This window comes from Oncorhynchus tshawytscha, linkage group LG05 (genome assembly GCF_018296145.1).
Source record: "Oncorhynchus tshawytscha isolate Ot180627B linkage group LG05, Otsh_v2.0, whole genome shotgun sequence".
Taxonomy (NCBI): domain Eukaryota; kingdom Metazoa; phylum Chordata; class Actinopteri; order Salmoniformes; family Salmonidae; genus Oncorhynchus; species Oncorhynchus tshawytscha.
In genome coordinates, this window is record NC_056433.1 from 22,320,284 (window position 1) to 22,334,243 (window position 13,960).

Genomic DNA, 13,960 nt, shown 5'->3' on the forward strand with positions numbered 1-13,960 from the left:
AATGTAGTTCCCGGGTACCAACGCCCCCTTTCGACCCAAACCGCTAGCCAAACTGGAAACGACTACATTTCCCGACCAATCATGCATAAATCCAGGAAGTCAGATTCCTCAAGCTGGTTGCTTATCGTTGCCAAGTTGCCAACATAAAACAGAATGGCAAATGGGTTCTTTAGATGTTTTGAATGCAATAAGGACGCGCACGAGCTTCGCAAAGATTACAGTAATGGGATCTTGAAGAGAATAATATATGTGAGTTAACTAGCTGGCCCATATTCATTTCCTGGTTTAGATATTACCTAACTGATGATGCTAGGCTAGCTAGAAATGAAGGGTGCTGTCACTGCCAGCGGTGTAGTTAGCTTGGGTTTTGTTTTTCTATTCAAGTTATTAGCTGACATTTCTGGTTAGAGGTTGGGTCTCTAACCTTATAACAGATTAAACAGTAAACTGTCTAACTAGTTTAGCCATAGAAGCTAGATAAATGCTTGGTGTGGAGTGCCTGTTTTATCTCTTTCATACACAGACCAAAATCCCACTAATTTACCATGCTTGCATTTTTACAACAGCCATTTCGTATATCTGAAAGGGGTACGGGGTAAAAAACGTGGAAAATAAAATCCACCAAAAGACCTCGACATGATTCCTGGATATACCATGTAACCAAAATACAGGTGTCGGGTCTGTGTGAATGGTTCTCTGCTTTTTGCAGGTAAATTCATTAACACTTCCATTGTTTAACACCTCCCAAATTTGAACTGCAAACAGCCCCCATGGTTTAACAACACCCCTCCCAATTTGCCAGGTACCCACTGATATGTAAAAGGATTTTACCTGCAATTCAGTGGTAAATAAGGGACTGTTCGAACAGGGGTCATATAAACATTGCCTTATATTTTTTTACAGGTAACATACCACATCTTCTGTCTGAAATGGGTAAATGTCTCTACTTCTTTCAGGAATCCTTCCAAAGGCCTGTGGACAAGTACATTGAATATGATCAGTCATTATTCTGATTGGTGCCATTTTATGCTAAACTCAAGCCTTCACACACATTCTGTTCAACATTACATTGAACGTATGTACAGTAAGACACTCAAATAACGATTCACCATAGTCAGATTACAGTGCATGCTTTCAAAAATGGATGAGACTTGATGCACGTTGCGTTGCATTTTCATTTTCTCTGCAGAGAGACACAAGACATGATGGTATGTCTTATTGATAGTTTCCTCTATAGATTCACTAGAAGCTGTGTGTGTTTTGCCTGCTACGTAAGTCCTACCTGAGGTGGTCACAAATGCAGGGATTTGAACAGAACAATGACCCTGCAGACATCATTAGATACACCAACGAATGGGAATGTTTGGGATGGCAGCTCTTGGTGTATTGCTCATGGAAAAAGCACATTATTACTATAACAACTCATGCACTCATCAACAAACATGCATATGACAATGTTAATATCAATGTTATAACAATGTTTCCAAGTCTGGTTGAAGTGACATTCTGCTTTCTTTTCACAATGATTCCATACAAATGACAGTCTTCTGCTGGTTGGTACTGATTTCATGTTCATTTGTCTACAGAATTGGGTGCGTTCTCTGTCGGAGTGCTGTCCTTCCTTTAACTGGTTTAGATGCTGCTTGGCTAGGACTTTGAACTGAGCTTAATGCTGAAAGCCATACTGCTGTCCAGCTATGGAAACATTCTGCTCATCCCTATAGTCATATAGGAGCATGACTATTCCCCGCTCTGTTTCAGCCTCATCAAACTGTTTGTGCTCACGTCCAACTCTCAGGCTATCAGAGGTACATTAGCCAACTCCTCCCTCAGTGTACCAATTCTCCCATTAGAGTCACTCACATTTAGCGCCATCTCTGTTCCTGTTAATTCAGCGAATGAATTGGATTGAAAAGTTCTCATAACTCATTATTGATACTAGTAAATAACCTACTTCACACATCGAACCCCATATCTATCTACTTTTCACATCAGTCATGTTTTATTAAAATAGAAACCATCAGCTCACAGGGTAATGATTAGGAGCAGGAGCATTGATGTGCACCAGCAGATGGCAGCTCTTACTCCTAGCTTGAAAATCCATGTTCGAACATGAATTCTGTTATTCTCTAGAGTTACTAAATAGTTATAAATGGTCCCAAAATTGTCCAAAACGAATCCATTCATTCACTAAAACTGCATTACCATTATGCTTTATGTTTTTTTCACCCAACAATCAGGCCCCCAAAGCAAGCACTAGTCTCTGTGTGGCCCCTGTGGTTTTTCATAATACACAGGGTAATGGCCCTTGTCGTGCTGCTGGTCCAGTTTTTGCATTTCTGCCTGCGGCTATGGAACCCTGACCTCTTCGATAGTTGTGCTACCTTGTTCTGGACCTGCGGTTTCCACCCCTCCCCCCTCTCTCTCTCCCCCTCTCGCTCTCTCTACTGCACATACTGTCTCAACCTCTAAATGCTCGGCTATGGAAAGCCAACTGACATTTACTCATGAGGTACTGATCTGTTGCACCCTCTATAACCGCCATGATTATTATTTGACCCTGTTGGTCATCTATGAATGTTTGAACATCTTGAAGAACGATCTGGCTTTAATGGCCATGAACTATATTCTCCACCCGGCACAGCCAGAAGAGGACTGGCCACCCCTCAGAGCCTTGTTCCTCTCAAGGTTTTTTCCTAGGTTCCTGCCTTTCTAGGGAGTTTTTCCTAGCCACTGTGCTTCTACATCTGCATGGTTTGCTCTTTGGGTTTTAGGCTGGGTTTCTGTTTAAGCACGTTGTGACAACTGCTGATGTAAAAAGGGCTTTATGAATACATTTGATTGATATTGGATTTCTGTAGAATTCATAGTTCATTGTACTGATAGCAGTATTTCTCAATTCTACAGCAAGTAGGAGATTAACATGATGTGAAGTTGTTCAAAACAAGTACTTTTCCTGCATATTGTCATGTTTGTGTTCTGATCATTTCCTCTCTTCTCCAGTCATTCTATACTGCAGCAGAAGGCTCTCCCCACTGGCTGTGTGTGTGGGTCTGCTATTGGAGACGTGCATAGCCCAGGCATTTCAGACACTTCCATGGAGCATACCGGACATCCTGCCGTTCCAGTGACCTGTTTCAGGCCGGTCCTAAAGAACACACTGTTACAATGGCGCCTATTATACCCGGGACCAGAGAGCGGTGAGGGGAACTATCAGTGCTGTGTGGAGTGTGCCTAGTCATATAGTCAAACACTGACAAAAACCTCTCTGTTGGTATTGGAGTTAATAAGGATACTGGGCATTCCTGAGGCTATTTGTGAAATACCTACCACCTTAGAAAGGACATATTGAACATATTATTTAATCTGTGCGATGCCAAAACCCACAGGCTGTGTACAAGCAACAAATATTTTGATATGGAACAGATGAGAGAGAGAGAGAGAGAGAGAGAGAGAGAAAGCAAACGTATTGCCTTGAATGCCTTATTTCATTGAAGCTGTACAGTAAAAGAGAGCAATACTCTCTTGGTGATGCAGCCTATATGATTAAGTATAGGAGCTGTGGAATAATAAGCATTTGACACACATGTTCACAGAGGGTGGCTTTACAGTGCCTTCAGAAAGTATTTACACCCCTTGACTTTTTCCACATTTTCTTGTGTTACAGCCTGAATTTAAAATGGATTAAATTAAGATCTTTTTGTCACTGACCTACACATAATACCTCATAATGTCAAAGTGGAATTCATCAAAAATGAAAATCTGAATATCTATAGTTAGTAAGTATTCAACCACTTTGTTATGGCAAGCCTAAATAAGTTCAGGACTCTGTGTTCAATAATAGTGTTAAACATGATTTTTTAATGACTACCTAATCTCTGTACCCCACACATACAATTATCTTTAAGGTCCCTCAGTCGAGCAGAGAATTTCAAGCACAGATTCAACCACAAAGACCAGGGAGGTTTTCCAAAAGAAAGGCACCTATTGGTAGATGGGTACAATTTTTAAAAAGCACACATTGAATATCTCTTTGAGCATGGTGAAGTTATTAATTACACTTTTGATAGAGTATCAATACACCCAGTCAATACAAGCGTCCTTCCTAACTCAGTTGCCGGAGAGAAAAAAAATTCTCAGGGATTTCACCATGAATCCAATTGTGACTTTAAAATTGTTACAGGGTTTAATGGCTGTGAAATTAGAAAGCTGAGGATGGATCAACAAAATTGTAGCTACTCCACAATACTAACTTAATTGACAGAGTGAAAAGAAGGAAGCCTGAACAGAATACAAATATTCCAAGACATGCATCCTGTTTGCAACAAGGCATTAAAGTAATACTGCAAAAAATGTGGCAAAGCAATTCACTTTTTGTCCTGAATAAAAAGTGTTATGTTTGGGACAAATCCAAAACAACACATTACAGTGTATCACTCTCCATATTTTCAAGCATAGTGGTGGCTGCATCAGATTATGGGTATGCTTGTAATTGTTAAGGATTGGGGAGTTTTTCAGTATAAAAAAGAAATAGAATGGAGCTAAGCACAGGCAAATCCTAGAGGAAAACCTGGTTCTGTCTGCGTTCCACCAGACACTGGGAGATGGCCAAAACTATACTGGAATAGCTTACTAAGAAGACAGCGAATGTTCCCGAGTGGCCGAGTTACAGTTTTGACTTAAATCTGCTTGAAAATCTATGACAAGAACTGAGAATGGTTGTGCTTCTGCAGAGTATTGATTAAGGGGTTTGCATACTTATGTAAATTAAATATTTCTGTATTTAATTTTCAATAAATTAGCAAACATTTCTAAAAACTTGTTTTCAGTTTGTCATTATTGTGTGTAAATGACTGAAAAACAAAATACTGGCTGTAACACAACAAAATATGGAAGAAGTCAAGGGGTATACTTTCTGAAGGCAATGTATATGCTGAGGTCCCTTGAGACCTTATTGGTTAAGTAGTGCATACACAGAGCCTTTATATTTTTTCTGACCAAAGCCAGTTGCTTTGTTGGTGTTTCTTAACTGTATGAAGCACACTAATGTCCTCCGAAAATGCTATTATTGTATGCAGACAGAGCCTGAAGTCAGTGTGAATAAAATAATATTTTTGATTACTTACTGTTTTGTCCTTAGAGATTTTTCGAACTGGTCTTATCTTTTGTTTCTCCTTTTTGTACAGTGATCAAATGTTTAATGTTTAATTTTTGTCATTCCTGCCATAACTCGGTTCACGATTCATGTTGTGCTCACAAGTTGTAACAAGCCTTTACATCGTTGAGTGAACTATGCTTTGAAATGTTTTGTTTGGTATCCTTACAAGGATACCTCAAGTGGATCTGAGCATCTATCCGTGAATGGTCCAGGATGACAAATAGTCATTGTTTTTAGACTGCTTGCCTTGCAAGCACGTGGCATAAGTGGAGAAAATAGTAAGAGGAGTATCTTGAATGAATAGTGAGAATCGGTACCTTATCCAAACAACAAGGCATGTCAAGTGGATGGAAATGTAAACAACAATGCTAGAACAGAGATTAAACACCACATGTTCCTCGGACACATACTGTACGCTAATGTATCAAGTAAATTGGCAATGTGTATTCTAAAGAGTAGTGGCGGTCACTTACGGGAAATGTGTCATCTCAAATAAATAATCTCTAATGCCTGACGTGCTGACCCAGCCCGGTGCCTTCAAACAGGGGGAATGTGTTATGAAAGGCCTCAGGTGGTCGCGGGTAATTGTAGATCCATGTTTTGAAAGACATTCCACTGCTTGTGAAATCAAACTGGTTTCAACCCCTGTAGTAAGCCTTGGAGACAGGTAGCTGTCTCTGCCTGGCCGGTTCCCCCTTCTCCACTGGGATTCTCTGCCTCTACCCCTATTACAGAGGCTGAGTCATTGGTTTACTGGTGCTCTTTCATGCCGTCCCTAGGAGGGGTGCGTCACATGAGTGGATTGAGTCACTGACGTGATCTTCCTGTCTGGGTTGGCGCACCCCCTTGGGTTGTGCCGTGGCAGAGATCTTTGTGGGCTATACTCGGCCTTGTCTCAGGATGGTAAGTTGGTGGTTGAAGATATCCCTCTAGTGGTGTGGGGGCTGTGCTTTGGCAAAGTGGGTGGGGTTATATCCTTCTTGTTTGGCCCTGTCTGGGGGTATCTTCGGATGGGGCCACAGTGTCTCCTGACCCCTCCTGTCTCAGCCTCCAGTAATTATGCTGCGGTAGTTTGTGTCGGGGGGGCTAGAGTCAGTTTGTTATATCTGGAGTACTTCTCCTGTCTTATCCGGTGTCCTGTGTGAATTGAAGTATGCTCTCTCTAATTCTCTCTTTCTTTCTCTCTCTAGCAGGACCTGAGCCCTAGGACCATGCCTCAGGACTACCTGGCATGATGACTCTTTGCTGTCCCAAGTCCACCTGGCCGTGCTGCTGCTCCAGTTTCAACTGTTCTGCCTGTGGCTATGGAACCCTGACCCGTTCACCGGACGTGCTACCTGTCCCAGACCTGCTGTTTTCAACTCTCTAGAGACAGCAGGAGCGGTAGAGATACTCTAAATGATCGGCTTTGAAAAGCGAACTGACATTTACTCCTGAGGTGCTGACTTGCTGCACCCTCGACAACTACTGTGATTATTATTATTTGACCATGCTGGTCATTTATGAACATTTTAACATCTTGGCCATGTTCTGTTATAATCTCCACCCGGCACAGCCAGAAGAGGACTGGCCACCCCTCATAGCCTGGTTCCTCTCTAGGTTTCTTCCTAGGTTTTGGCCTTTCTAGGGAGGTTTTCCTAGCCACCGTGCTTCTACACCTGCATTGCTTGCTGTTTGGGGTTTTAGGCTGGGTTTCTGTACAGCACTTTGAGATATCAGCTGATGTAAGAAGGGCTATATAAATACATTTGATTTGATTTGAAGCACACATGCTGAAAGTGTTCCTGCAAGCATGTAGTGAGTGCAGCATTATTCAACCTGGTGTAGTGGTAGATCATGAGCCTGGATAATCAGTTTAGTATAACAAGAATCACATCAGAGCTATTAGAATGTTGAGACCAGTGCATAAATGTGCTGTTAAAGGGAAACAACATTTGAGTCATTGGGACAAAAGATGTCATGAAGAATAGAGAATTTGCGGTTGTAATTCTCTATCTCCGTGAAGGAGATGAAGAAGAGCTCAGTGTAAGCTCATGAGGATAGTGCCAGCCAGGTCCAGGGCTCAGAGAGTAAAAGTCAGACAGGATCACTGAAGGAGGGCTGACAGTTCTGTGCCAAAGCTGGGCTGTAAACTCTCAATCAGCTTTTCGAAACCCTCTGGACGAGTTAACCAAGGTTTCAGACAGCACATCTGTTGACACAATAAAGGTCATATGTGCTTCTAATCACACCATATTTGATTGCCAGTAATGTAAGTGTTTATCAACAATTGTTTGATGTTTTTAGTTTTGTGTTCATCATATTTCTGAATAAAACCAAACTTCAAGGATACATCTGAAAATTCCTGAGCTGTATTAGTTTTCTAGCGTTAGCAGAACCAAGGGAATTTATTGGTGTTATTTCCCATTAATTGCTCAAGCTTTGTGGTGAGCAGTGTGTTTGTGGTCTGTGAATGTTGGCACAGCTCAGTTGTACATAGCCCATTGCTTGTGTTGTAAACTGTCCCACCCCAGCGGCAGAATTACACATACCTTGGATTTGCTTTCAATCAAGATTATGTTAATCTACCACAATCTCTTAAACAGGTGCTCAGCCCAGCACAGAGGCATGTTCACTACAGGCTGCATTCCAAAAGGCAGTGGTGTAAAGTACTTAAGTAAAAATACTTGAAAGTATTACTTAAGTCATTTTTTGGGGTATCTGTACATTACTATTTATATTTTTGACAACATTTACTTTCACTTCACTACATTCCTAAAGAAAATGACCTACTTTCTACTCCATACATTTTCCTGAAACCCAAAAGTACTTGATACATTTTGAATGCTTAGCAGGACAGGAAAATTGTTTAATTCACACACTTATCATGAGAACATCCCTGGTCATCCCTACTGCCTCTGATCTGGCGGACTCACTAAACAAAAATGCTTAGTTTGTAAATTATGTCTGACTGTTGGAGCGTGACCCTGGCTATCTGTAACTTTAAAAAATAAGAAATGGTGCTGTCTGGTTTACTTAATATAAGGAATTTGAAATGATTTATACTTTTACTTTTGATACTTAAGTATATTTGAGCAATTACATTTACTTTTGATACTTAAGTATATTTAAAACCAAATACTTAAAAACTTTTACTCAAGTAGGATTTTACTGGGTGACTTTCACTTTTACTTGAGTCATTTTCAATTAGGGTATCTTTACTTTTACTCAAGTAGGAAAACTGGGTACTTTTTCCACCACTGCCAAAAGGGCACTTCATGCTAGTCAATATTTATCCCTACTTCTCCTTTGAATACAAGTAGCTCATATTGTACTCTAAGGGACACACGCTGGTGTATGAAGTGTGAGTGTGTGAAGAGGGGATTCATTCAGATCTGCCTTAATTTTAGCTGCCCAACCGGATTGGTTGCTTTATAACGATGGTTGACCGTTGCTCTCTGTGAGAAGATACAGTAACAGGGTAACTATCTGAGGGTCCACCAGTGTTGATCACATGACTTGTCTACGGAGCTTTGACCTGATAAGAAAACACTTACATAGCCATATTGTGCAATAGCTCTCTACTTCACCTAAACTGCAAATTCCAGAAGCTTTGCTTCTTAGTTTTCAGTATGAGACAATAACAATGTTACCTTCAGCTGTACACATAAACTCAGCAAAAAAATAAACATCCTCACTGTCAACTGCATTTATTTTCAGCAAACTTAACATGTGTAAATATTTGAATGAACATAACAAGATTCAACAACTGAGGCATAAACGGAACAAGTTCCACAGACATGTGACTAACAAAAATGGAATAATGTGTCCCTGAACAAAGGGGGAGTGAAAATCAAAAGTAACAGTCAGTAACTGGTGTGGCCAACAGCTGCATTAAGTACTGCAGTGCATCTCCTCATGGACTGCACCAGATTTGCCAGTTCTTGCTGTGAGATGTTACCCCACTCTTCCACCAAGGCACCTGCAAGTTCCCGGACATTTCTGGGGGGAATGGCCCTAGCCCTCACACTCTGATCCAACAGGTTCCAGATGTGCTCAATGGGATTGAGATCCAGGCTCTTCGCTGGCCATGGCAGAACACTGACATTCCTGTCTTGCAGGAAATCACGCACAGAACGAGCAGTATGGAGCAGTCAGGTATTTTTCAGACTCAGTAGAAAGGCCTCTTTAGTGTCCTACGTTTTCATAACTGTGACCTTAATTGCCTACCGTCTGTAAGCTGTTAGTGTCTTAACGACCGTTCCACAGGTGCATGTTCATTAATTGTTTATGGTTCATTGAACAAGCATGGGAAACCGTGTTTAAACTCTCTGCAATGAAGATCTGTGAAGTTATTTGGATTTTTACAAATTATCTTTGAAAGACAGGGTCCTGAAAAAGAGACGCTTCTTTTTTTTCACGAGTTTAGATATAAATTATATAGCAACTTCAGGGATGCCTCTTCTGAATAAGAGATTCATTTTTAAAATGAACAGCATAAGTTGTAGTGAACAATTCTCCAAAACACAAAGGATGTCTCTATAGCAGCTATAAAACTAAACTATTTAAATTCACTCTCAGAAAGTGCAATGATCTAAGGTTGATCAATACACTATAAAAATGGGTGAGTGCTGACCCGTAAAGCCAAAGCTAATTTTAGAGCTACACAGTAGACAGGTGTTCAGTTGCCTCATTGAATGAGTTTCATGCAGGAATAACACACAAATCGGAGTATCAAGTCATTTTATTAAATCCATAAGTATAGCTATCACATGAGCATAATAACAATCTTCCAAAAACAGTAGTATGGTCATTCGCTGAAAAATAACAAACATGAGGAATGGATACAAAATACAGAGTTTTGTATCTGAGAGAACACAATATATTTTCAAATCCTCCACAGATTCATAGATGAAATTCATATATCATTCCTTTGATGACAGATTCATCTACCTTGACCATGCCACTAGACTGATATCAATGTTTAATTTTCTTGGCTTGAGACCTATATTGACTCCTTTAGGTCTGTAGATTTGGATTCAGAGGCAACAACTTGAGATGAACTGTGGTACAAGAACACAGCTTTCTGATTGGATGAAATCAAGACAATATCCATCTGGATATTGCCACATGAAAAGGAACTAATCAGGATGCTCATGTACAATTCATATTTGGTTTATTGACACTGGTGAACATAAGGTTTCCTTTTAGGTGGGAATTGAACTAGTAACTGGAGTTACAGTATGCGGTGCACAACATGTTTGCCATGAGACTGTCAAAAAGACATGACCAGGTTGAGAAAAGTGCTGTGAGTTGAAGGGACAGACAACAATAACCAAGGTCTGAGACCAAAAAAGGCACTAAATGGAGATTTGAAGTATTCTGTTTAAATACAGATTTTCAATTTGCGGCTGGTGGCGGTAATATACATTTACAGTGAAGCTGGAGGTAGAAAATTCAGTATGTGATCACTCACATTGAGGCATAGAAGGTACCGTGAACATTCTTTCAACTCCCCATTTTGAAAGCATGCTGTTATTAATGACCTCCAATCGTCCTCTGATGTGTATATTGTTCAATTGCATTAAATCAGTGAAGAAAACATACATAACAGATCAACCACCTGTATTACAAAACATTCTTGATATATTGTTCAGAGAGTAAACAGACTAGATGCATCAGGAAGAGCATTGCATTTTACAGTATCTTACCTAAAACCAAATACATTTTAGCAAACGGGCATCAAATATACTCTTTGGTTTACGTACCAGAAGCACATGAATTGTGGACCAGTTTACACACAAAATTGTCAAAGTTAAAGAATGCATTTCTAGCTTAAATAATTTTGATACGGTCTATGCAATTAAATGTTGAGTGCGCATAGAAACTCAAGATAGGGGTCAGTTGGCTATGGGAGACTAGTCAACATTGCCATACGTGCACTAAATGCATGTCCTAGTGGGGTCAACATACTTTGACTTCGTAATGGGTACCCTGTATTGAGTTAATTGAAAACAAGGTTTATGGAAGCAACTGTACTTAATTCAACAATGCAGACTTCCCAGTCTCATTGAATAACTATTAACTGAAAAGGTATGGAGCCACAGCACATTATGAAAGGAAGCACAGTCTGGCGTCTGCCCACCATAAACAGGGCTTCTGAGAAGCACATGCTTTACTTACCCCTGTTTTTTTAAACCCTTCCAGAAGTAAGCAATTTCCAGCATTTTATACTTTTCTCCAGCCTATGCAACAACACAAACCAGTCACAGCTGCCACTACATGCCATCTAAAAGTTGATTTCCTCCCCTGATTGCAGGGACAGGAATCCCATCCATTTTGTTTATCAAGACTGTCCCGGTGTCTGGGATTTCAATCCTGTAAACGTTGTGAAGATGACAAGGAGCTTGGAAGTACATACTACCCAATCATAGAAAACTCTAAATGTCCAAAGTAATAAGGGAAAAAAAACATTTATAATAAATAATTAATTTCTGTATATATTTATATGAAAAAAAGTCTGCTGAAAAAGGACTATAAGCCAGCAAAACTCAATGCATGGCACAGTTCTTTATAAAAAGCGTATTGCCTCAAACGTGTAGAGTCAAGATTAGGAGCAAACAGCTCAGCTCTTGGGTCACTCAAATGGTGATGTGAAAAGAGTCTTGTAGCCAGGAATCCTTGCTTGTCCCATTTTTGGGAGATGTTGCCTCACTTCCCTCCGGTTGGTCAGTTGGTGTTGTGCTGGTCTCCTGGTAGTATTCATCATCTTCGTCAAAGTAGCCGTTCTCTATCCCATGCCCGGCGCTGAGATCCTGGCAACTGCCTTTGTACTCTTGGATTGACTCATGGAGGGACCAGAGCTGACACAGCAAAGACATATCCTGCTGACGCAATCCCACCTGGAAAGATAAAAATGACCCCAGAATTATTTTAAGACCTCCCAAACAGGTGCTTGATACTATACTTATGCCTAACCGTTAGCAATTAGACAAATGTTGGCAGAGGTGCTTCATGCCTTTAACTAGAATTTCTCTCTCTCTCAATTAAGCAGAAATATTTTATGGGTTCAAATATTAATCCCAACGGAGGATAGGCCTACAGTGAGGCTGAAAAAGTCTGATTTGTAAACTTTCAAAGAGATACCCCTAATCCTCTTCATACAAATCAATGGAGTAGCTTGTGTAGGCTTTCAAATGAAACCAAACTGGCAGAGCTGCCATGGTATAAATTGTAAGCTATCAAATTCTACAAGCAACAATGTATAAATGTGTCATTGTTGTGGCACCGTTACTAGCTAACGTTGCAAATGTTAACTGCCAGTGTAAAATTGTTGGTTTACGTGTTAACGCCGACCATAAGAGCTAGGATACTAATTAGACCATGAAGTAATTAACAGTAACGAAGTGATTTCTTGATTCTGTCAGAACAGCTGTTACTCTCATTTCACCTCAAAGGAACCCCCCACGATTCTGTTTGCGATCATATATTGTTCACCTCCCCTTCACTTCTTACCATTTCTTTTCGGAGGAGTGCTAAAGCCGCATCAAGATTGGCCGGTTTATTTGCAAGCAGATTGTCGGAATTGTTTCGCCCACGGCTAAGGTCGTCTTGGATCATGGTTTTCTTTGCATACATCCTCTCCATCTCTCTCCAAGACCCGCCGCTTGAATTCAGCAAGCCGCTTAGGCTCTTTGGCAGTGGGGGTAGTCCCTCAATGGAGGCCAGTGTTCCGCCCGCTGTGCCATTCGCAGATTTACCGTTCATCGTTAAACTTTTTTTTCTTCCTCCCACTCAAACAAATATAGTACTTTCAGTTTTAGTCGTTATAAATCACCACATTCGGGAATGAAAAGCACATCTCCGACAAACAACATGCAACAGTCGTTGACACCAGACAGCAGTAATCTTCTCCTTTCGAGCTCTGGCTAACTCGCACTTCCTGTCCCTTTAACACAGTTCGAGGCTGATTGGGCGTTACCCGCAGTGACGGACAGGAAAGGGAGGTTGAATATTCATAACCTAATACCAGTGTTTTTCGTTCGTTCGAATGACGGTCCTATCTAATCCATGCGGTGTATGCCGCGTTCAAGTACTAGTCGGAACTAGGAAACCTGGAAAAGTACGATTTACAAGAGGGTTGTCGTTACACGTGCCGCATTCAACCAGTTAGCAAGTCGGAAATGTCCGAATTTCCTAGTTCAGACTAGCGTATGAACGCGGCATTATTCCTGAAGTAAATAACAGCTCTACATTAAGTGGAATGATTTATTATGAAGACAGTTGTAATGAACCAAATAGCCATCATTCAACATTTTATCAAATTAAAGTTCTCAAGCTTATTTTCTTTAGGATAAAGGAACACTTGGAAAAGAAACAAACTTGACATGTGCAACATGAATACCATTGACTGAGAATAGTACAACAGGCATTACTGAGTGTGGGTGAGGTCATCATGACAAGTATGTGTCTGCAGAACAAAGGTGTCAGTATGAAGGACAGATGGTGGGCTTTCCGTCCATGGTCCTTCTTCACTAACAACAGATCCTCAACAAAGAGATGAAGCCCAACCCACAGAGGCACATAGGACCAAAAAAATGGCAGATGTAATTGAAAAAGCAAGGTCTCAACAACTGACATGCGTCATTTTAAATGTGAAAAACTAAAGAATGCATGTATTCCCTCAGTTAAAACATATTATTTTATATGAATTGGCATTGCATCAATATGAGTTGAAATGAACTCAAAATTAGTTTTTAAATTGTGTAGTCAAGACAAGGACAGTTAGTGACTACCCGACACAGCCTTCATAATCAACATGAG

At 40.5% G+C, this 13,960-nt stretch overlaps 1 protein-coding gene and 1 long non-coding RNA gene across 3 annotated transcripts; one reads left to right on the plus strand and one right to left on the minus strand.

Annotated features, from left to right (window-relative positions):
- Positions 1–5: 5 nt before the first annotated feature.
- Positions 6–6,408, plus strand: LOC112250164. 2 transcript variants are annotated; one of them, XR_002953501.2, is made up of 3 exons: positions 6–249; positions 3,004–3,200; positions 6,349–6,408. It is a non-coding gene; the product is annotated as an uncharacterized LOC112250164 (long non-coding RNA). The 2 variants fall into 2 exon arrangements; XR_002953502.2 differs by having other exon boundaries at positions 6,352–6,392.
- A 3,455-nt stretch (positions 6,409–9,863) lies between these two features.
- On the minus strand, positions 9,864–13,080 carry fam89a (family with sequence similarity 89 member A). Its single transcript, XM_024419573.2, has 2 exons — positions 12,653–13,080; positions 9,864–12,039 (listed from the first exon to the last, which is right to left on the minus strand). Exons 1-2 carry the CDS (start codon positions 12,902–12,904, stop codon positions 11,779–11,781), a joined length of 513 nt encoding a protein of 170 aa, XP_024275341.2. The 5' UTR covers positions 12,905–13,080; the 3' UTR covers positions 9,864–11,778.
- Between the last annotated feature and the right edge of the window lie 880 nt (positions 13,081–13,960).